Source organism: Mus caroli, chromosome 18, assembly GCF_900094665.2.
Source record: "Mus caroli chromosome 18, CAROLI_EIJ_v1.1, whole genome shotgun sequence".
NCBI lineage: Eukaryota > Metazoa > Chordata > Mammalia > Rodentia > Muridae > Mus > Mus caroli.
The window spans coordinates 30,384,324-30,407,182 of NC_034587.1; the positions used below are offsets into that span (position 1 = coordinate 30,384,324).

The 22,859-nt window shown below is 39.0% G+C and overlaps 1 protein-coding gene across 5 annotated transcripts in view; it reads left to right on the forward strand.

Moving 5' to 3' along the window:
* Positions 1 to 22,859, forward strand: part of Camk4 (calcium/calmodulin dependent protein kinase IV) — a 231,826-nt gene that overhangs the window by 117,598 nt on the left and 91,369 nt on the right. For all 5 annotated transcript variants that reach the window (XM_021150442.2, XM_021150440.2, XM_029472051.1 and 2 more), the window contains one exon: positions 8,313 to 8,391. In XM_021150442.2, the coding sequence (XP_021006101.1) occupies positions 8,313 to 8,391 (79 nt within the window). The remainder of the gene's footprint in view (positions 1 to 8,312; positions 8,392 to 22,859) is intronic.

Genomic DNA, 22,859 nt, shown 5'->3' on the forward strand with positions numbered 1-22,859 from the left:
TTTTTAATTGCTGAGTAGGACTCCATTGTGTAAATGTACCACATTTTCTGTATCCATTCCTCTGTTGAGGGACATCTGGGTTCTTTCCAGCTTCTGGCTCTTATAAATAAGGCTGCTATGAACATAGTGGAGCATGTGTCCTTATTACAAGTTGGAACATTTTCTGGGTATATACCCAGGAGAGGTATTGCTGGATCTTCTGGTAGTACTATGTCCAATTTTCTGAGGAACCACCAGACTGATTTCCAGAGTGGTTGTACCAGCTTGTAATCCCACCAGCAATGGAGGAGTGTTCCTCTTTCTCTACATCCTTGCCAGCATCTGCTTTCTTAGACATTCTGACTGGTGTGAAGTGAAATCTCAGGGTTGTTTTGATTTGCATTTCCCAGTTGATTAAGGATGTTGAACATTTTTTCAGGTGCTTCTCTGCCATTCGGTATTCCCCGGGTGAGAATTCCTTGTTTAGCTCAGTACCCCATTTTTCAATAGGCTTATTTGATTTTCTGGAGTCCAGCTTCATGAGTTCTTTGTATATATTGTATATTAGTCCCCCACAAATTTAGGATTGGTAAAGATTCTTTCCCAATCTGTTGGTGGCCTTTTTGTCGTACTGACATTGTCTTTTGCCTTAAGAAGCTTTGCAATTTTATGAGGTCCCATTTGTAGATTCTCGATCTTACAGCACAAGTCATTGCTGTTTTGTTTAGGAATTTTACCCCTGTGCCCACATCTTCGAGGCTTTTCCCCACTTTCACCTCTATAAGTTTCAGTATCTCTGGTTTTATGTGGAGGTCTTAATCACCACCTAAATTGCCAGTCCAGCCTCAGTGACAGTCATGTCAGGCAATGCTAGCTCGACCTCCATTGTTCCTGTTCCCTGCCCTCAGAGGATCCCTAGCTCAACTAATGAGTGTATTTTTCTGACCTTCAAATTGGCCCCTAACTTATTTATTTATTTATTTATTTATTTATTTATTTATTTATTTATGCATCATAGCTACAAGCAAAAACATCTTAACCTAGCTTCACTAACAATTTATTTTCCCATATGCTTTCTAAGGGTGGTGGTCTTAGCTGACAATTTATATCTCTAAGTTCTTTCCTAGGTTGGTGACTGAATCATTAATCTGCCCCCACAGCAATGCCTGAAAGAGATCAAGCACTGTTATTGTGAGTGCCAGAGATACTGCTCAGTGAGTGAGTAGAAGCCTATTAGAGCTTTCATATAATTCTTAGATTAAGAGGGATGTGAAGACAGCAATTAGGGCAAAAATCCACAACATGAGGTACTCAGGGCATGTCATCTCCTGGGCTCCATCTCTTTGCTGCAAACCCATTGTGACTCTGCTAGCTGGTGGCTCATATTCCATGAGTTTTAAGCTGTTTATTGTTTCTTCTGCATGGCCCTGGACAGGGGAAAAGCTAAACTACTCATAAAAAGTTTCACTGGCAACAATGTGAGACATTGGGTAGTTTGAAACAAAGTGAAGCACCTATAAGAAGGTCATGCCCTTTTAGTCCAGGAGTTCCCTTCTGCCGCATGCTTCTTTGTGCCAGAGAACAGATTCAAGGCTGTTTCTTTCCAGGGCCTGAAATTCATCATTTTCATTTCAAATTTTTAGGCTTTTGCTTCATCTAAGGACAAGGTCTTCAGTAATATATTTTTTTTCAAACAAGAAAAATTATTTCTAGTGGAGTCTTTTGAAGGTGTCCAGGCATCAAGATAAACATTAATAAGTAGATGCGGACAGATAGCTTCTTAAGGATGTGGTAGGCATTCAAGCATGGTTTTTGGAATGTGGAGCTCATGTTGATGACCGGACTGAAGAGAGAAGAGTGGGAAGTCTTCAAGGAGAGTAGGGGGTCTGTGAAACAGCGGGGATGGAGTGAGCTGGGATCAGGATGAAGGAACAACTAAGAAAGATTCAGGCAGACAGCGGGAAGAGGGAGGATGAAACACCAAGTAGGAAACTGGTCCCAGGAGGGCTCAGCAGGAACACAGACTTTGGAAGGGGAGGAGTATTTAGGAAACACTCTGATGCCAAGCTCATCTCAGATCCTGAGCTTGGGAGCATCCTAAGGTTCTAAGGGATTGTTCTCTGACATGAAAATTTTAAGATTTATTGGGAGGCTGATATTTGACTCACCTGGAATGCTTCCAGAAAATGACAGCCCCTCAATTCCAGCCATCCAATTCCTCAGTTGTAGGTTGAAAATGTTGGTCAGCAATTACGTTGTTTGAACATTTTTTCCCCATTCATTGCTGAGCTAAGGGATAGTGTTTTGTCTTATATCTTTTGCCTTTGCCATTGGTGCTGGAGGACTCTACCTTGGAGCACTGTGGTTAAAGAGAGCTGAGGAGCTGCATGGCACAAATGGGAAGGTGGAATTCATTATAATGTAAATTCTAAAAAATTGAGTAAAAAAAATCTAATAACACCTTGCTCAAAGGTAAGATTAAAAATCCAATTACCAATATGTAGCATGTAACGTTCATCCTATTCTGTTCTCATATATGATAGCAGAAAAAATTTTAAAAGAAATCAAAAATAGAAAAAAGTTAGAGAAAGTGATTTCCAAAACTGACCAGTGTACTTACATTTATAAAAAAATTTTAAAACTTACCAAGTGAAAAGTGACTACTGGTCAACCATTCATGGAAAAGGAAGTCTAGTAAATAGCATTGATTAGTCAGCTCTGTCACCACATTGAACTAACTCATCAACAATTTCAATATAAAAATTAGCTTTTGGTAAGAGCTTTGAAAATACTTCAATGAAATCTCAATATACAGATATATAAGGGAATACCTTTAAAGTCTAGGATGATCAAGTTAGTTTAACTAGATTTATGCAAAAATAACACCTCAGTAAATTTGTTCACGGTGTAGTGTATATTATTTTCCAAAATCACATAGCAGGCTTACATGTGTGAATCTAAAACTAGAATATTATTTTAATATGTTTAGATAAAATTATCTCAATCTAAAATGTGTGACAGGACTAGGGATACAGGTAGGTTGGTAAAGGGCTTGCTGTGCAATCAGGACCAGAGACTCCATAACCCATGTGACAGGCTGAGCTCAGCAGTACAGTTCAGTGCTTCGAGCACATGGGAGCAGAAGTGGCCGGGTTCCTGCACCTTGCTGGTGAGCCAGTCTAGCTAAGTCAATGAGCTCTAAGCTCAGAAAGATAGCCAGTCTCATAAAGTAAGATAGTGAAAGAGGAAAACACCTGTCTTCAAGCTCTGGTCTCCACATGCACATATATACACACACATGTACATGTGTGCACACTGGCACACACAGGTACAAGCACATGAATGTGTGCAAATGTGCACATAAACATGTGGATACATTTAAAAAGACTTGATTTCAATTTTACCAATTACTTTTAGCCTAGGAATGAATTCAGTAGTGTTGCCCTTTCATTCCAGAATAGCTTCAGTACTGGCTGGTTGTGTGTCTACTTGACACAAGCTGGAGTTATCACAGAGAAAGGAGCTTCAGGTGAGGAAATGCCTCCATGAGATCCAGCTGTAAGGCATTTTCTCAATTAGTGATCAAGGTGGGAGGGCCCCTTGTAGATGGTGCCATCTCTGGGATGGTAGTCTTGAGCTCTATAAGAGAGCAGGCTGAGCAAGCCGGGGGAGCAAGCCAGGGAAACAAGCCAGTAAGAAACATCCCTCCATGGCCTCTGCATCAGCTCCTGCTTCCTGACCTGCTTGAATTTCAGTCCTGACTTCCTTTGGTGATGAACAGCAATGTGGAAGTGTAAGCTGAATAAACCCTTTCCTTCCCAACTTGCTTCTTGGTCTTGCTGTTTGTTCAGGACTAGAAACCCTGACTAAGACAGACTCTATTGGGAATTGTACTATAATTCTGAGATCCAAAAGAAACAAGGAGATTCTAGATTTGTATATAGACACATGCGATTCAACCAGGAGCTTCGCTGTTCCTATCTGTTCCCTTACCGCTCTTTAACAAAATGACTAAGGAGGCCAGAAACCACTCCAGTGAGAGTCTCTTTTAACTGCTGTGCTTTTCATGAAAATCAATACTCTTTCAGAGACTAGCTTTTCACAATGGTTTTCTTGACCATAAATGTTAGAAAAGTTACTCTGAGCTGAAGTTTCATCTAATACAATGGTTATCATCATACACACACACATCAAGGTTTGAAAAGTTACAAGCATAAAACAACACTATACTTTTCATTAACATAAAGAGAAGGCAATCCATTCTGCAGTAGGCTTTTTAAAAAATCATGTATAATATGATAATATAATGCATATCTTTCTAATTATGCAACGTAGTATGTTTTATATACACACACATGCCCCTTATTGCTCTGTTGAAGCTACTGAGGAGCATCTGGGCTAATTTAGGGATTTGCAGGAAATGATTGAGATAGGTTATTTGAAGATGTTTCAAGTGTGAAGTCCTTTGTACTGCATACAGGACAAGTTATCCAGTCTTCCATCTTCCCACGCTCCTCAAGCAGATTCCGAGGACACAGTATCCTCTTTCCGAGTCCTTTGACACATGCACTGTCTGCTTCCCGCCTCTCAGTCTCACCCCTGTGTGCTCTTCAATGCTTTCTTTTAATTTAAAAATTTTGTTCTTCTTTTCTCCTGCAAATGAAATTCTGCCCATTTGCGTTCTGATAACCGAGAACCCAGTTGAATTGGAGAGATCCTGTACAGATGAAATCTTATTGGAATGGAAGTAGTAAATCAGAATCTTGGATGCATACAACCCTTTAAAAAGGAGATGAGATAGCACATTGCTAAAACAGGTCAGCAGCAAAGTCATTCCCTCGCTGCAAGGGTCCATAGGTCAGACATTAGCTTTCTTCTGGACAGTACTGTAGAGCTTCAGCTGACACCTCTAAGTCCTGACTTTGCTGGTGTCTTTGACAATATGCTTTCTGGCTGTGGAACATTGTCTTTGATAAGGTAATGGGGCTTCACAAACTATTAGAGCGTTACTCTTCTTTGAAAGGCAGAAGTATTGCCATGGGACCAGAGACTCATCTCTTCCTGATGTGGTACTTAATGGATGTTGTTATGTCAAAATATTAATCATGTTTAAACAGTACAAAGCATTTTAATTTTGTTGGGTTTTTTTTTGCATTCAATTTTTATTTTGTTTTACTTTCATCATGTATGTGTGCCTGTAGGAAATAACTTCCTAACATTCTTCCCTGAAAAATCATCGAGAAACAAAGCCATGCTTTATAGGAACTGTCAAAGTTGAATGCAGAGCGTGTCACCCTGCATTCCATTTCGTTACTCCTTCATGACTGCCTGCCCTATCCTTTCCATTAATTTTAGATTAGGTGAATTATGAAAGAAGACTACTTATAACTCTAAATTGGCATGTGTGTCTCTATGTGTGTGTATGTGTACTAGGGGTCACATGTGCCTCTGTGTGCACATGGAAGTCAGAGGACAGTTGGTGGTAGTCAGTTTTCCCCTTCCACTACATGGGCCTCTGGCATTGAACCCAGGTGGCCACGCTTTCTGGCAAGTGTCTTTACATGCTAAGCTGTCTTACAGGCCCCAAGCAGGCTCTTCTTAAGTCACATAAAAGGAAGGAAAACTGATGAAAGTTCCCGAGTGTAGCTCCATTCGGTTGTACAGCCTCCTACAAGGCACACTAATCTTTTCCAAAAGTTCCACCAAATAGGAACTGGGTTTGCAGATGGCCTTGGGATCCATTCTCACTCACACTGCCACAGTCGCCAAGGGACATGGCAATCGGGGTGTTGTTTTGGAGATTCCTGTGGCTGATTAGGACCCTAATGAGTAATTTGAAGGAAGTCTCCAGTATATCATACTGTGATTTTCATTTAATAACCCAGCCCTTCTGGGACCAGTCTTGTGCACCTAGTGCATTTCCTGGCTTCTACTTATGCTCCAAGTTAAAGACACAAAAGGGAAGATTGGAAGCCAGGATCTGCCTCTGAGGAAGAATGCTTGGTATTTGTCTCTCTAGGCTTCAGTTATGGGTGGATTTAATGTCTTGATCATTATTAATGATACTGCAGGAAATGTGGGAGAGTAGATAGCTCTTTGGCACATTTATGTCACTGTATCCTTGATAACATAGGGTTGGACTATTGAATCATAAGAAATTAATATTCTTAAATGTTTAAAGAATAGTTTATAGTTGTGTCTTTTTTTTACATTGACTGTGTTAATTTAATCACAACTAACAATGTATATAAATTACCTTGTACAACTTCATAAATATTTCATTTGGTTCATCTTTTTTATAAAAGCCACTTTAGCAGGTGGAACATGGCATCTCATGTTCTTTGGATTTGCTGTCTCTGATGACAGTTGTGTGCAGCGTCTACACCAGCTGAGCGTTGGCATTTCTGCTTTTTAAGACATGTCTAGTCCTGTTTGAATCTCTGTGTTTGTTTTCTTAATATTGAGTTAGCTTCCCTACACATTTTTGATATTTACCATTTATCTGGTATGTTTTATAACTATTTTCACCTATTCCATCATTTTGTCCCCAAGAGTATCTTGTTTTAGCTGTGCTTGACAGAGGATGATTCTTCCCCCACTGAACTGTCTCTATATTAAAGGATGGAGTCTTTGCACATACATAGAACTATATCGGTATAGATTTTGTATTCTGTTGCTTGTTTAGTTTTCTCTAAATACAAGCTAGCTTAATTTAGTTGTGAATGTCGCTCATGTGTTCCGTATCCTTGGTGAAATGTTGTCTACATTTTCTAGCAATTGCTGAGGACATGTTTAGTCCCCACGTGTATTTATGGGTATTCTTACTCCCTTTGGCTCTATGCATGCGCATCATGTATTTTGGAGATCTGTCCTTAGATACATTTACATTTATGCATATGGTATTATTTTTAGGGAATTTGACCTTTCAAAATTAAATAATGTTCCCCTATCAATTTTCTGAGATTTACTTTGTTTAATATTAATGTAGCTGTTTTCTTTTGTTGAAGTTCTGCGTGTATCTTTTATTGGTCATTTTATTTTTTTAACTCACATATGCCTTTTAACATCAGTGGATTTTTGTTTACAATATGTAGTTTGTTCTGGTATTATAATCCAATATAATGATGTTTAGGTTTTTAACTGATATACAAAGTTTAAACCTATTGTAATCATTAATATTGAATTTCAACCTACTACATTATGGCTGTTTTATTTATTGATCTCCTTGATTTTTTTTCTTCCTTTGCATTTAATCTTGAGTTCTTCATTTAACTTTTTATTGATGTGCATTTTAAGTAATTTATTTTAGTCATTGACCTTAGTTTTATATATGTCTTTAGGGTCTACCTTTAAATAATACCATAACACCTAACAAATAATATGAACAACTTTATTTTACCTTCACTAACTTCACCTCGAGAACTTCCAGTGTCTTGGTGTACATATTTATGGTCTCTTAAGACTTTTCTTAACTCAAAACAACTGTGATACAGCAGACCTGACTTCTGTCTGTCAAAATCTGCTGTACTCATGTACTCAGGACATATTTGCTGTAATTCCCTTTGCTCATATAGAGTTACAGGACCATGAGCTGAATGCATCATCAGAAGTCCTTATGGTTGGTCTTCAGGGTCTAAAAGGCCTAATTCAGACCCATCTTACTTTCAGGCCTTCCAGAAAGTTCTTTCTCAAAGTTAAAACTTAAACCAGGTTGGCCTGTAGTTCCCTTCCTGTCTATCTTCCTTCTCTCTTGCTTTAAGTGTGGCATGGGAGCATTCTTTGTGAAGAACTCTCCTCTATCACTGAACACACATGGCAATAACCATGGAATACCTATCACTCTCCTCAACAGATCACAGAAGGGTGGGATAGAGGCAATTCCCAGCTCCCTTACCAACTTGAAGAAGTGCAGACTATTTAATCACCAAGGAGAATGCTGAACTCAAAACCCTGTCCCTGAGTCACTCTGCTGTATTTCATTCCAAGCACATACATCTTAGGAATCCTGGGATTCCAATGTACGGCTGTTCTTGAAAAATGCTATTTTCCTGAGAACTTGAATTTCTTAAGAGCCTATGAAATGCAACGACGTTGGGTGTGCTATTTGCAACAGGAAGAAAAGCCAGGAGTTTTCTGAGAAATTTCAGTTGTGAAGAAAAAAAAAGAGTTTTCCCACCTCAGGGCAGCATCTAGGACTTATGAATCCTTGTTAGCCATGAGCATATCTGTATGATTTCGTTTGAAGTCTTCAATTGAAGAGTTCACTGAAAGATGTCCTCCGTAAGTCCTGTCCACAGCATAACACTTTCTTTTTGTCTTTTTTCCCCCTCAAGGGGTGCTACATCCATTGTGTACAGATGCAAACAGAAGGGGACCCAGAAGCCCTATGCTCTCAAAGTGTTAAAGAAAACAGTAAGTTTATTTCATTCTATATCAGTATCTCCGAGAGACCTGAGAAGTAAGAAACCAGACTCAAAAAAACCAAAGAGGTCATGGAAAAGCCAAGCTGGACATGTTTGTTGTCTGATGGAAACCATGGGATGCTTTGACAGTCACTGGTTCTTAAGTGGGACGTGACTTGTGGAGAAGGATCAGAGGGAAAGCATTAGTGAGGGAGGTGAGCCTTGCTTTGTGAGCTGTGTCATGGATATATGTGTGTTTGTGGAGCGAGGATACAACCTGCACTGTATGTAACGTGCTAGAGAAGAAGTGAAACACACATGCATTTTCTTTGAAAGGAATCCTCAGCTTCTAGATTTTCTAAGGTTGGGTGTGTTTTAAAGAAGTGCCACTGGATCAGGCTAGACCTGCTCATCCAGAAGTTCAAATGTAGAAGAGAGAAAAAGTTTTTGTTCTAGAGTTTCACTTCTTTTGTGTAAGGTCCCCTTGTCTAAGGCTCCTTTGTAATGATAATGATAGGACCAGAAGCAGGTGAGGTCACATCTCAGGTGGTGTCCCTGTGTGATACTCTTTCCACCTTATAGCCCTTTCTGTTCTTTTCTGTTTATAAATTAGATTCTGCCCATAAAACTACAAAAAGACAAGATACCCCGTCTAGCGCAGTGTTCCTTCATCAAATTTTATGTCAACAACTATGGGAAGTGTGTGTGTTTCTGAAAACCCACTTGTAAAGTGTGCCAAAGAGGTTTGTGTCAGAGATGTGTCAGATATTTCAAGGTCAGGTGACAGCCTTTTGCAGGCCAAAAGAGGCTCTTATCCCCTAAGGCCAGTTTATTGTCACCAGCTCTTTCTTTTTTTATGTATTGTAAAGCAAAGGGAAATCTTACAGTCTCCTGGAATGACGAAGTTAACACCACAGAATTTTAGCCAAGTAGAAACAGAATGACATTTTAAAGCATTCTGTTAGAATTCTAAGCTGTAGCAAAAAAGAGGGGAGAAAATTCCCACAATTCAATTAGAATAGATAGCAATTTAAATAGCAATTAATATCCATAAGCTTCATACATGAGTTTTCTTATTTAAGTCATTCCCCCAAATATAAAATACTTTAATTCATGTTGGTGAGTTTTGTTATATCAATTTCTCCATCAAAAAGTTTTCTGAACTAAGTATTATTTTTTTTTGAAATATAAAAAAATTTTAAATATTAAACATTAATATTAGAGATCTAAATTTTGAAGAAAAACAAATTAGGTTGGTTTGCTACTAATCTTACATTGTTATATTTGGACTTGACAGTTTTGTATTTCTTACTGGTTAAAGTGTTAGTAAATTGGCAAGTTGTTCCCTTTTTCTTTACTTCATAGTGGAGGAAACTTTGAAAGGGGTAGATTACACAACATTCGAAGACACAGCCATTCAGAAACGGTTTGTGGGAAACTGGATCTGATGGTGCACCTGACGCTTCATGTACAGAGGAAGGATGGTTGCAAGTTCTAGGTCACCTGCACTCCACACTGACTGAGATCTTGTCTGAGTGAAGAGGTGGGCAGATCTTCCCGAAAGCCAAGGATATGATAGGAGCATGTGGATAGGAGCCACATGTCTGGTGGAGCTGCAGGGCCTATGTTGTCAAACACAGTTACTGCTGTGCCAAATGGAATGAGAGAAAAACCTTGGAGGGATCTTGGCTCTGAATGTGAATTAGATGTGACCCCCAGCCTTGTCTTTTAAGATGTACGCATTCTTGGAGATGTGTCAATGAGAAAAATAGCAGGCAAAGCCACAAAGAGTGAATCGCCTCCAGTGTTCAATTCCATATAGGTCACGAGAATGTTAAGTCCCCTCTCTAAGGGAAATGAATGGATGCTGTGAATCTATTCACAGAGGCAAACTAATGCAGAGGAAATATTTCCTTAGAGCATTCAGCAAAGGATTTGTACCCAAGGCCAAAAAGATTGCTGTGCTCAGAAAGGTTGATTATTTATGTAATCTTTTATGTCAGACCACATAAAATTGCCTCAATTAAAACCATTTCTGACCTATGGTTTTGTATGACTTGGTTGATAACTATGGAACCACATACAACCTCACTGAGTACTTCCTAATACTCTTATTTTATGATTAGGTATAAACTTAGGAGTCCACAAGCTTGGTCTACCTAAAACTATGTATCACGTATCTATCTTCCTATCTACCTATCCCCCTCTCTGCATGTATGATTCATCTCTGACCATCCATCCATCCATCCATCCATCCATCCATCCTTCCTTCCTTCCTTCCTTCCATCAGTATTAAATTAATAGAGATAGTGAAACAACTACCATAATTTGGTGGCTTAAAAAAACATAAATTTATGTTCTTCAAAGATGGTATGTCAGAGACTCTGAGGCCCCGAGAGAGAACCTGCCATGTCTCCTGCCCCTTGCCTGGCTTCTGATGACAGTAACCCATCTTTGGTGTGCCTTGACTTGTAGAGATCATCCTTCTACTTTCTGCCTCTGTTGCCAAATGACCATCTTGTTCTCATATTCCCTCATACCATCTTCCCTAGGGAATGGGTGTGGCACACTGTCACTCATCTTGTAAAAATACCAGTGATGCTGTGTGGGAGCCTGCCCTCCCCAGTATGACCGAATCATAACTAATTTTATCTGTAGTAACACAATTCTACCAATCATATTATCAGATAGTATATCTAAGGCTAAATTAGAAATAGCCTATCTAATATTTTATCTGGTGATGAATACATTTCATATTAAAATGTTAATAAACACAAAGAAAGTTACCTGGCTTATAAGTCAGTGTGTTTCTCAGCCTGTGTGTTGTGACCCTTTTAAGAGTTGGATGACTCTTTTGCAGGTCAATTGGAAAACACAGATAGCTACATTATGATTCATAACAGTATCAAAGTTACAACTATGAAGTAGCAAGGAAATAATTGTATGGTTGGGGGTAACCACAACATAAGGAATTGTATTAAAGGGTTGCAGCACGATGAATAAGTGAGTAACTTATTAGATAAACATGCCAAGTAAAAGGTTCGTTATCTCCTCTTAGAGTTAATTGTATAATAACAATAATTTTGTTTCTCAGAATCTATTTAAACATTTTTATTGGAATTTATGCTAAATCATTTAATGGCAATATTAAGTTCCTTTCTCATCGCTTAATATTTTTGGAGTTATTTAGTTATACTGTCCATAAGAAAATGACACCCTATTCAAAAGCTCTGATTATCACTGAGAAACTGTCATACCATATAGGCAAATGCTTGACTCTCTCAGAGGAAGATTCACTCTGATGATGAGACTTTGGAGAAAAGCCACATTGAATATTTTCCTATACTGAAAAGCACCTGGGCACCTTCTGTAGTAATGGCCATTTGTCTCATGTGCCAGTGATGGACTAAAGCTAGGCTAACAGTCAGAGTAAGCAAGAGAAGAACTGGGTTGAAGCTTTTTTCTGTTCTTTATTTCCTCCCCCCACCTTAGGACTAAACATTCCCGCGGTGAAAAGACCTGGTCAGTAGGTGTGGCTCCCATCCCCTTGCTCTGCCAGAGCATGACCCAGGTTTTAACCTTTTTATCTTGAAGCAGTATTAGATTCTCTGGAAATACCACTTTTTTCCCCATAAGTACCCCATTTTCTCAAGCATTGGAACTATTTGGCTTACAGTTGCCACTGGGGTTATTAATGGAATGTATAAGTCTTAAATCAAATATGAAGAAAGAATTACTCATCGGTGCTGATATCTTTCTGTTCCCCAAGGCTTCCTTGCTTTGTTGACCACAATGATATGATCATATCTTACTTTTCTCTTCGTGTCTGTACCATAAATATACTTTGTGAGAACAGCAAAGTCACACTCAAGACTGTCTGAAAGAGATACAACTTCAAGCATCACACTTGAAGATATTGAGCCCAGCATACTCATCTTGGACTGAGTTTTTCTGGGTTAAATGGAATCTCCACTACCAAACTGCAGCAGGGGACAATGAAGTTTTATTTCAGGGGCGACCCATGGGATTAAAGTCACCTTTTATTCATTAAAAACATATTTTGGGATCTATATGATTTTTAAAGGTTAGCCCGCATGGCTTGCTTTCAAAATAAGTAGCTTGATATTTCATAAATGTATGTTCACTATAATATATACTGTCTCTGGAAATTTAGAGACTGATAGAAAAATGCCAGAAATCAGATTAAATTTCCAGCTGTATGGCTCAACAGCTGGGGAGGTTAGTTTTATTCTTTTAACGTAAAATCCATTCTTTCACGAAATAAGCCAAGATCAAGTCTTAGGGCTCATGTTGGTGTGGGTCCTCAGAATGCATGGGTATTTTGACTATCCCCACAAAACAGTTGTACAAACCTGAGGGCCAATCGTAGACTCCAGAAATAGATACACTGTCTTTGATCATTTCCACTACTTACTATCTGTGTGACTATACAAATTATAGACCATTGCTCAAAGTCTGTTTCAGCAATAAAGTGAGTTTAAGAGCATCTAGCTTACAGTATTCCAGTGAAGATTAAAATGAGATTGCCATATACAATGTTTTCCAGGACACAGCAATCATATTGCATGTGACGCACATAATTCTGAGAGTTTAATGGAGGGGATCCACAAAGATATTTTATTATCATGTAAATTAGCACTATGCAGTTCTGACATCTCATTGGTTTTGAAATTGAATGATGTGTGACACATGACTGTACATTTGTCTGTTTCTTTTGGGACTGGATCTCACGGTGTGGTCCTGACTGTCCTGGAACTCCCTGTGTAGTCCAGGCTGGCCTCTAACAACCAGAGATCTGTCTGAATTTGCCTCCAGAGTGCTGGAATTAAAAGCATGCGCCACCATGCCTAGCTATCCTGTGTACTTTCGTATGAACAAAATTCATATGATACCGCTTTTGGAGTACTTTTAGCATTACTACAAAAATGGGTATTGTTTTTACTATTCCGATTAAATGTGGCATGCAGAAATGATTTCCAATATTATGCCTTCCTATTTAGGAAAATGTATACTTGTGATACCTAGATTAGAACATTTCTGCCAGACAGCTCTTTTCTGATTTGTACTTAGGTACCATGTGCCAGACCCACAGGGCTACAGTATTTTCAGGCCCAAATTTTGTCATCTTAGTGATTATGGTAGAAAATTAACTATACCTTTTTTCTTTTTAAAATATTTTCCTCGAGTAATTTTAGTAAATATTTACCAAGTAATTGCTATCAGTTTTCATAATAACAATTTATGCTCTTCAGGGGAAGAATTATAAACTGTTAAGTTAAAAACTTCAATTAAAATTTCTTTTCATCCTTATGGAATTTGAATAGATGACTGTGATGTAGCAGGAGAATGTGGAGGAATGTTCTAGATAATGTTACAGACTGGAACCAGGTTTCCTTCCAAATACTATTTAGATGAATATCCATAGCGTCTCCACCAGGAGAGATTTGCAAGCCACTTAGTTCTTGGCAGTAATACCCTTTTTCCCAATTTCCGAACAGGATTGCTTGAAATAGCATCTGTGGAAGTACACAGGCTATCATTGTATTTCCTGAATGCTCTAGGTATTCATGGCATGTCTCCCTGTTCTCCAGTGTAGCCCTATTTATATCTGTAACTGTTAAACCTTATATCAGTATTCACTAACATTCTTTTAGAAATAATATGGGACATTTATGTACAGAACTGATTTTGAATCCAGATGTTCTATATTTCTTTACTAAGTGATGAACCTTGGCCAAGTGGCAGACTTAAACTGCCATACACACTCGTTTTACACAAAGATGCATATGCTTGAGTGGAGACACTAATATCTCTTTATAAGAAAACTAGCAACAGGAAATTCAAAATCATTCAAAATGGCACCCACATTTCTCACTCTGGGGGGTTGATATGTATTCATTTATTCATCCAGTCATTCATTATTCTTTCTTTTGAGGTTTGGGGATCAAATGCAGAGCCTTGTGAATGTCAGGCAAGCATTTTAGCAATGAGTGACATCCCCAGCCTGTGTTATTACCTCTCTATAGCTAAGTCTCGGAGATTAAATGGAATCATTGACTGTGATCTGGGTCTTGTGTGGCTAAAGCATGCTTTGAACTGTTAGTATCAACTATTGTAACACTCTGTCACTACCCACAGAATTACAGAACTGAAATCAGCATTAGTAACTTTGAGTATTTTATTTTGAGAAACAAAATGATATCCTATACTTGGGACCTTGGAAATAAAACCTTTATTTGTTTCCTTCAGGAACTTTTATCAGTGTCCGTTCACCACAGTGGTCAAGCCCACATTCCAGCAGAATCACATTTGTTTCTTGAAAATGAAGCTAATCTTTTCCTTTTGAGTTTTCTGAACTTGATGGGTCAGTAATGTGTGTCTTATCCATGGTGTGTAAAAGACCATTCACTATTTAGTGGATTTAAACAACAGGGCTTGCTGTTCTTCACAGTCTGACCAGGTGGTTGGGTGATGGATTTTTGTTATAGTTGTTTGATGCTCTCAGCAGGGTCCACATGATTGCAGATAGCTGGGTCTCTCAGCTGTGGGTGGGCAGCTGGGAAGGCTGTCTCTCCTCTCTAGTTTTCCTTTATTCTATCATATAAGAAGCTGTGTCTCTGTTACTGTTCTCTCCCTCTTCTGGGATTAGGGAGAATTCTTAGAGGCCAGCTCTGATCTCCAGGAAAGGCTTTCTAAGCCTCTCTGTGACTCTTGCATTAGTTCTTTAGAATTTTGACTTTGACCTCTGAGTCATCTTCCTTATGCATAGGAAATGATTCTTGTTGGTGACTAAGGACCTTCATCTGCTTCTTCACTATAGAAGGAAGCCTGCCTTCTTTTGTAGATGACCCAGTTCCTCTTAGTTCCAGTTCTCATGAGTATGACTGTCTTTAAAACATTGGATTTCTTCTTAATCAAATCAGTACACACTTATTTTTCTCCAAGGTATGAAATTCTTCTCCAGCCAAATCTTTCTTGCTTTGGATGTGTCAGGCTGCCATGTAATAATGTCTGGGTGGGTGAAGGCAATGCATACCCATTACAGAGCCTGGAAGATATACCTTCAATGTATTTATCTTCGTATAGTTTGTGTCTATTCAGGACAAATGGCATCATGTAGTTTACCAAGTTTGTCTGGATAGAAGTCAGCATTGTTCAGGGCACTCTTGGTGACCTTTGTGGCTGAGGAGACTTGGTATAAGCTATTCACCACTCGCAGACAGGCGTTTCTGTCATCCTTGGCCAGAGCACAGGAACCATTCCCAAAGGCAACATTTCTTGAATCCAAGGAAAGTTGGAAAATTCACTAAATTTCTTGCATTTCTCCAAGTAAACATTTTCCTTAGAGTGGAGACTTTTGGGGCCATAGAACACTCTTTTATAAGTTAACTTCTTGATAAACAGAATTAAAGCACACTGTATTTTGAATTCTTCAACCTTAAAAGTCTTCTAAATCCACCTTGGTTTAAATGCAGCCATGTATTCTGTGCTGATTATTAATGGGATTGCTGTGTTTCAGCCTATTCCATAATTGCTCTGAACTTTAGAAAACCTCGGGAATGTGACCAGATGCTGTTAGAATTATAAACAAATTTAATGATGTTCTTCAATATTAAGTCAAGAAACAAGACTTAGTTACATTTCTATACACTGAACAGCAAGCCATCCTTAAAAGCAAAACAAAACCAGTCTCATTTACAAAAGGCATAAAAATATTTACAAATGAATTTCACAAGGGAGATGAAAGCCTTGCACACTAAGATTAATATAACAACAATGACTGCAATTGCAGAGGATGCACGTTAGTGAAAAGACGCCTTGTGTCTGTGGGTTGGAAGTAGTGTGTCCATGTTATTCAAAGCGACCTAGTGGATGTACAAACAATTGGTGCCAGAATTCCAATGCCACCTTTTTGCATAGAAATAACAATGCAATAGTGAAATTCCTGTGGAATCACTCTCTCTCTCTCTCTCTCTCTCTCTCTCTCTCTCTCTCTCTCTCTCTCNCACACACACACACACACACACACACACACACACAGAGTCTCAAATGGGCAAAGCAATGCATAAAATGAACAAAGCCAAAGTCATCATCAGACTTTACTTAATTTTTTAAAAATGCCAGAAAATAGTAATCAAAATAACATAATATAGTGATAAACAAAAACAAAAACAAAAACAAAGAGACCCCCTAGAACAGAATAGATACCCTAGACATCCACACATTTGAGGTAAGGTAAACATGCCAAGAATACACATCAGGGGCAACATGACATCTACAGCAAACAATGTCCTGAAACCTTTATCTCTTCATGCAGAAATGAAATTGACACTGGAAAGATGGCTCAGCATATAAAGGCACTTAACCTCTGAGTCTGACAATTTAAATTCAGTTCCTGGACCCAACATGGAAGGCAAGAGAACTGGCTCCTGTAGGTTGTTCTCTGACCTCCACATGTGTGTGCATGCATGTTCACACACACACACACACACACACAGAGACGAAGAGATGGAAATGAGATCCTTATTTCACATACTACAACTCTTAACTATAATTGACTAATGATTTAATGCAAAATATCAGCTGTAAAATTTGTAGAAGAAAATAACCAGGACATAACTTGGAAAATGATTTTTGGGGGGCGGGGCTGTGGTAATATCAATAGGAAAAGCAAGCTTAAACTAGCAGAACTGTATCGAACTAAAATGCTTCTGTACAGAACAGGTGCCATGCTGTTGAATGTAGCTACGTGGGGAGGGGGCAGTGAGGTAGGAATAGGTCAGTCTGGACAAGAGTGAAAAACCATCTGTTAAGCATGTTGGCACATACCTGCAGTCCCAGCACTGAGAGGCTAAGTCAGGGAGAGCATACATTTGAAGCTACTATAAGCTACAGAGGGATACCAGATTACCCAAAGCATTATACAGACCCTACCTCACAAACAAATAAACAAATAATAAATAAATAAAATTTCTGCACTACAAAAGAACAACTTAAAAGGAAAATGTTTGCAAGTCATATATCTAGTAAAGGGCTAAATGTCCACACTATTGGAGAAATTCAAAGAAACTCATTAGCAAGAACACAAATAACTGGATACAGGCAAAGCACCTGAACAGATATCAGATGTCCTCCGCAAGGTGCCGCGCAGTGTGTTCCAGATACATGAAAAGATGCTCAACCCCGCAGTTACATCAAAGGCACAGCAAGATATCAATGTCTTTATAAGGATCGCTATGACTAAGGAGAGAGTGCTACTACGCATATGAAGAACAGGAAACATTGATAAATTTTGGCAGGAATGTAAACTGTGACAGTCAGTATGGAAAGCAACATGGAGATTTTCCAGAACTGAGAATAACAGTAGCTTTGACTCAGCAATCCCTTCTCTGGATATAACCCCTAAATATAAGATCACCACCTGAAAGAGACTGCCTGCCCTTCCTCCTGTGCTCCTGACAGCACTGTTCACAGACACAGTTCTAGAAACAACCTGCGTTCCTCGAACGGTGAATGATGAAAGGAAATATTGAAAATGTCAAACAATATTCAGCCTTCAAAAGGAAGCAAATCATGTCTTTAGCTGCAATACGCATGGACCCCAGAGGACGTCACACCAAGCGCAAGCAGCCAAACACAGACATGTAAAGATGTTCTCACTTACATGTAGAATCTAAACATGTTGAAGTCATAAGGGTAGAGAATGAAAGTGAGGTTGGGAGATTAGGGTCAAAAGTTGTGAGCTCTGGCGACAAATGAGTGTCTCCTGCCTCATTTTCCACCTGACCTTTGGGAACATTGAAATCTGACTGCACATTTACTCACTGCTGTGATGCACGGAAGAGATGGAGCCTTCACTCTGGTTTAAAGCTGTGTCTCCATTAAACACTGCTATGAGCCACTCATTTGTGTTCTCTGAAAGTACAGGCAAGGTCACCTTGGCCAGTGATGGAAAGGGGAATAAATCAGAAGCACAAATAGACTTTTGGGGTCCAGTCAAGGTCTTAGCACACATTAAGGAAAGTAGCTTGCAGATAACAAGCCATGTCAAGTGAGGTGTAACTCTTTCAAGCGCCTGTCAGTTGGAACATATTGATTTTTCCTAGGGACTATTAAGCCTAGTTTCCTGAAATAGGAGCAGAGATATTTCTATTCGGTCTGTGACAGGTAAGTGTATGTCTAATGAAGAGAGAGGATGGTGAGGTAGAATGTTAAATCTTGGCTGTTCTACCCCATACCATCCAAGAGACCACTTGCAATTCTCATTGAGACTTCCTTGCCATAATTTGTGGGGGTTTTGCTTGCATATTTTCTGGCTTATCTATAAATATTGAAATTTGTCATAATTCTGATTGCTTATCTATCTATGTTCTTTCCTACTGAGCTGTCATAGTCATTTTATTTCCTTTGCTTTGCTTTGTGAACACCATAATCCAGAAGTAAATCAATGAGGAGATTGGGAGAGAGGGTAAAAAGGGAGGGGGAGAGATCAATTGTTTAAATAGGTGGCAATTGCTAAAAACAAGCATCCTCAAAAGATAAGTACATTGAGTTATCGATGATCTGTTTAAACGACCACATTTAACCCCCTTGTACTTTTACAGTGAGAAACAGGAGCTATGATGCTCTTGACCTTTTAAGTTGAATCTATGGAACAGAGACAGGAAACGTGTAAAAAAAAAATCAAGAACAGAGGACATATGAGAGGGACAGAAGTCAACAAGAGCTGCGGGTGAAGCACCTTGTAACAAGCAAGCCTTGGACAGGGGCAGTAGGGCTCAGAAGAGAGTGATGTCTAAGAGAGACAGAAAGCCAAGTATCTATTTGCCTAAATGTACTTAGTATTCATATCTTAATGAGAAATAAAAATGCCATAACTTCAATATTAATAGAGAAAAACAAGAAGTTGTGAGACTTACACTTCAGCTTTAAACTGTTTTAAGGTTCAGAGTTGCTTAAAGCTTCATCCGTTCAAACACTATAAGGAAAAGGAGAATGATGGTTAGAGATGTTCCAGTTGTGGAGTTCCAAACCCGCTAATTCCCATCCGCAGAATGGGAGAAAATAGATGTTCATGTGCCAGAGGATCTTAACTAGGAGAGATTCAAATAGCTTTCAGCATTGAATTTGTTTTTTAAAGTATTTTCCATATTAGACACACTGGAGTGTTCCTTCAGTAGTTCTAATAGTAACATATATATTACTAGTCAGAACAGGGCCAGTAATTAATTACTAAGTGTGACACATGCACCTCCTTCCCCTGCTACTGCAAAGCTCTCCATGGTGGGCGTGTTCCATTTAATAGAGTTTTAGAGATTTGTCCAAAGCACAGAGATACACGTATGACAAGACTTCTGAGAATCCAAACGAGGCCTTTTGAAATTTGTTTCATCAAAGCAGTGAAACGAGGAAAGGGCAAACAAAGTCAGGACAGATCTTAGTCCAGGTTAGCTGTTGTTCCTCGCCAAGCTGATAAAGTAAAGTAAAGTAAAGTAAAGTAAAGTAAAGTAAAGTAAAGTAAAGTAAAGTAAAAAGTAAAGTAAAGTAAAGTAAAGCAAAGCAAAGCAAAGCAAAGCAAAGCAAAGCAAAGCAAAGCAAAGCAAAGCAAAGCAAAATAAAAACAAAACAAAACAAAACAAAACAAAACAAAACAAAACAAAACAAAACAAAACAAAACCTAAACCCTTATTGACACAGCCATAGAGGAATCCACCATGGCTTCTAAGTCAAGCTCTGAAACAAGGGCAAGTAATGTTATGTGTGTAGAGAATGCAAGCAATACATTTCCTCTCTGAGCTCAGTTAAAGCCGCAGGTTAATGCGTCTCAGCATGCATTTTCCACTGCTGTGGTTTGGATGTGAGTTCTCCAGAGGTTCATGTGCTGGAAGCCCAGCCCCTGAGGGAATGGTATTGAAGTGATGTGGTTTCATAAGATGATTACATCATGCTACTGTGCCAAGCTTGAAGGAGATCAGGGCCGTTGTGACAGCACTGAGTTAGTTCTTTGAGAAGTGGCTGCTGTAAACCATGGCCATCTCTTTGGCAACCAATCCTTTTCTTAATTTCCCATAACGTGCAATTCAGCCTGGAGGTCCTTGTCATGATGCTGTCACCTTGCTGTTTGAAACCCCAGTCCTTAAGAACTACGAGCCAAATGAGCCTTTTTGTTAAGGAATATCTTGTCTTAGGTGTTCCTCTGTGGTGACGTAAAGTGAACAGAGATGTCCATTAACAAATGAAACAAGAACAATGGGGGACATGTGGCCTGTGACCTACATTTCGTATTTTGGTGCTGGCCCTTCAGCTGTCTTAGTGCCAGCATTCTTCTTTAAGATTTTAAAATCAGAATAGTCTAGAATAATTTTTTTATAATGGCATTCAGTTATACTGAGTGTTCTGACCTGTTTGAAGAGATAAAGTAATGTCACAAAGAGCCTGTGACTGACACCTTTTATTGATAAGCCAAAGCTCATCTAAGATGTCTACTCTCATCTTTTAAATTTTGCCATATTTTAAAAAGGGAATATTGATAAAGTCAAGTCAAAATTTAAGCACCATCCTAATATCTGCACATACACACAATAAGTCTCCTTTATTTTCTATAAAGAATTATCCTTGAACCTAATACTACTGTATATCTGGAAGGGAAATATTTTTTTTAAAAGTCAGATATCTTTTTTTTCCTTCTATGAAATCATTTCTTGTCCTGGAGAAATGGCTCATTAGCTAAGAGTGCCTGCTGCTCTGGCAGAAGACTGGGGTTCGGTTCCGAGTACCCACATTGATTGAATCACAATTGCTTCTAACTCCAGCTCACTGGCATCTGCACACATGCACTTACACACCAAAATCAACATCATATATATATATTGTATGTATATATGTGTATCCATATATATGTGTATAGAGGAACCTAGCCAGGTAGGAGTACTTGCAGCTGCCCATGGCTGGGGACAGATAATGATTTTTACTAGTGGGATGGGAAAGCCACTAAATACCCTGTAAACATTTGAGGAGAAAGCAAGCCCTGCAGTATACAGAGGTCTGTCTCAATGGACCATATGCCCCTCTGCTGCCACCTCTTTCCATCTTGATGACTTGGGAAGTATAAAGAGAAGGAGATGGCATCACATTAACATAGAATGGACACTCATCAACACAGTGCCTCTGATGACAGCTTTTAGATTATGAATCTTTTAACACAGAAGATGTAATGATGAGCTATGGGGGGGGGGGAGTTGAGGACATGTAGGACACTGTATGGAAAACCACACTGCACACATGGTCATTCTTTTAGTCCTGATTTCTAAAGTGTCTGGCACTCGGGAACATCAGTGTTTGCTGATGTTAAGATATAAGCATTCTCAGCATGGAAGGTGGATCTGGACTTTTACATCTAGAAAAGGGAGCTGCAGAACAACATTTAAACTGCAAGACCTGTTTCAAGTCCTTCCTCTTTGTAGCCTTTCTGTTTTTTAACTCCTCACTTAAAATTTTTTAAGATAGTAATATAATTATAATATTTTTCTCTTCCCTTTCCTCTATCCAAAACCTTCCACATACATCTCTTGCCCCCTTTCAAATTCGTGTCCACTTTTTCACAAATTGTTATTGGATGAATATATATGTGTATGGAAATATATTCCTAAATATAACCTATTCAGTCTATATAATGTCCCCCACACATATGTGTGTGTGCATGTGTGTATATGTGTGTGTATGTATGTGTGTGTATGTATGTACATACATATGTACATATGTACGTATGTACGTATGTCTGTATGTGTTTTCAGAGCTAACCATTCAGCGCGCTCTTACCTAGGGAAGACTATTGCCCCCACTCAGCATGCTCAGTTGCCTGTATTTTGGGGTAGGGCTGAGGCCTCAGGCTTTCCACAGTCCACATTGGCATGTCTGTTGATATCATCCTGATTCAGCTTACATTTGGTCAATCACATTGCTGAAACCTTATGAATACAGCTTCTAACATTACTAGGAGACACACCCTTAGAGCAAACTCCATGATCTTTTGGCTCTTCCAGTCTTCCTGTCGCTTCTTCTCAGTGTTCTCTGAGCCTCGGGTTTGGTAGTGTTTGTAGATGTATCTGTTAAGACTGGGTGCCACAATTCTGTGTTTAGGTTGTAGGTTTCTATACTGGTCTTCCTCTGTTGCTTTGAGAAGTTACATTGATGAGGGGTGAAGATTATACCTACCTGTGGACATAAAGACAAATGTCTAGATTGTGGTTAAGGATTATGCTGTTTAATTTTTCAAATGATGGTTTTTAGCATTTATGAAGAGCAATCACTAGGATGTTGGAAGAAGTACTTAACTTTTGGGGAGGAAGAGGTGGTTGGGCAAGGAACTAAAGTAGTCCGTTAAGAGCATCGAAGTGGAGAAAAGCACCTGAGCAGCTGGGGCGCAGGGTCTGCTGACACTCGCCAACTGCCCACAAC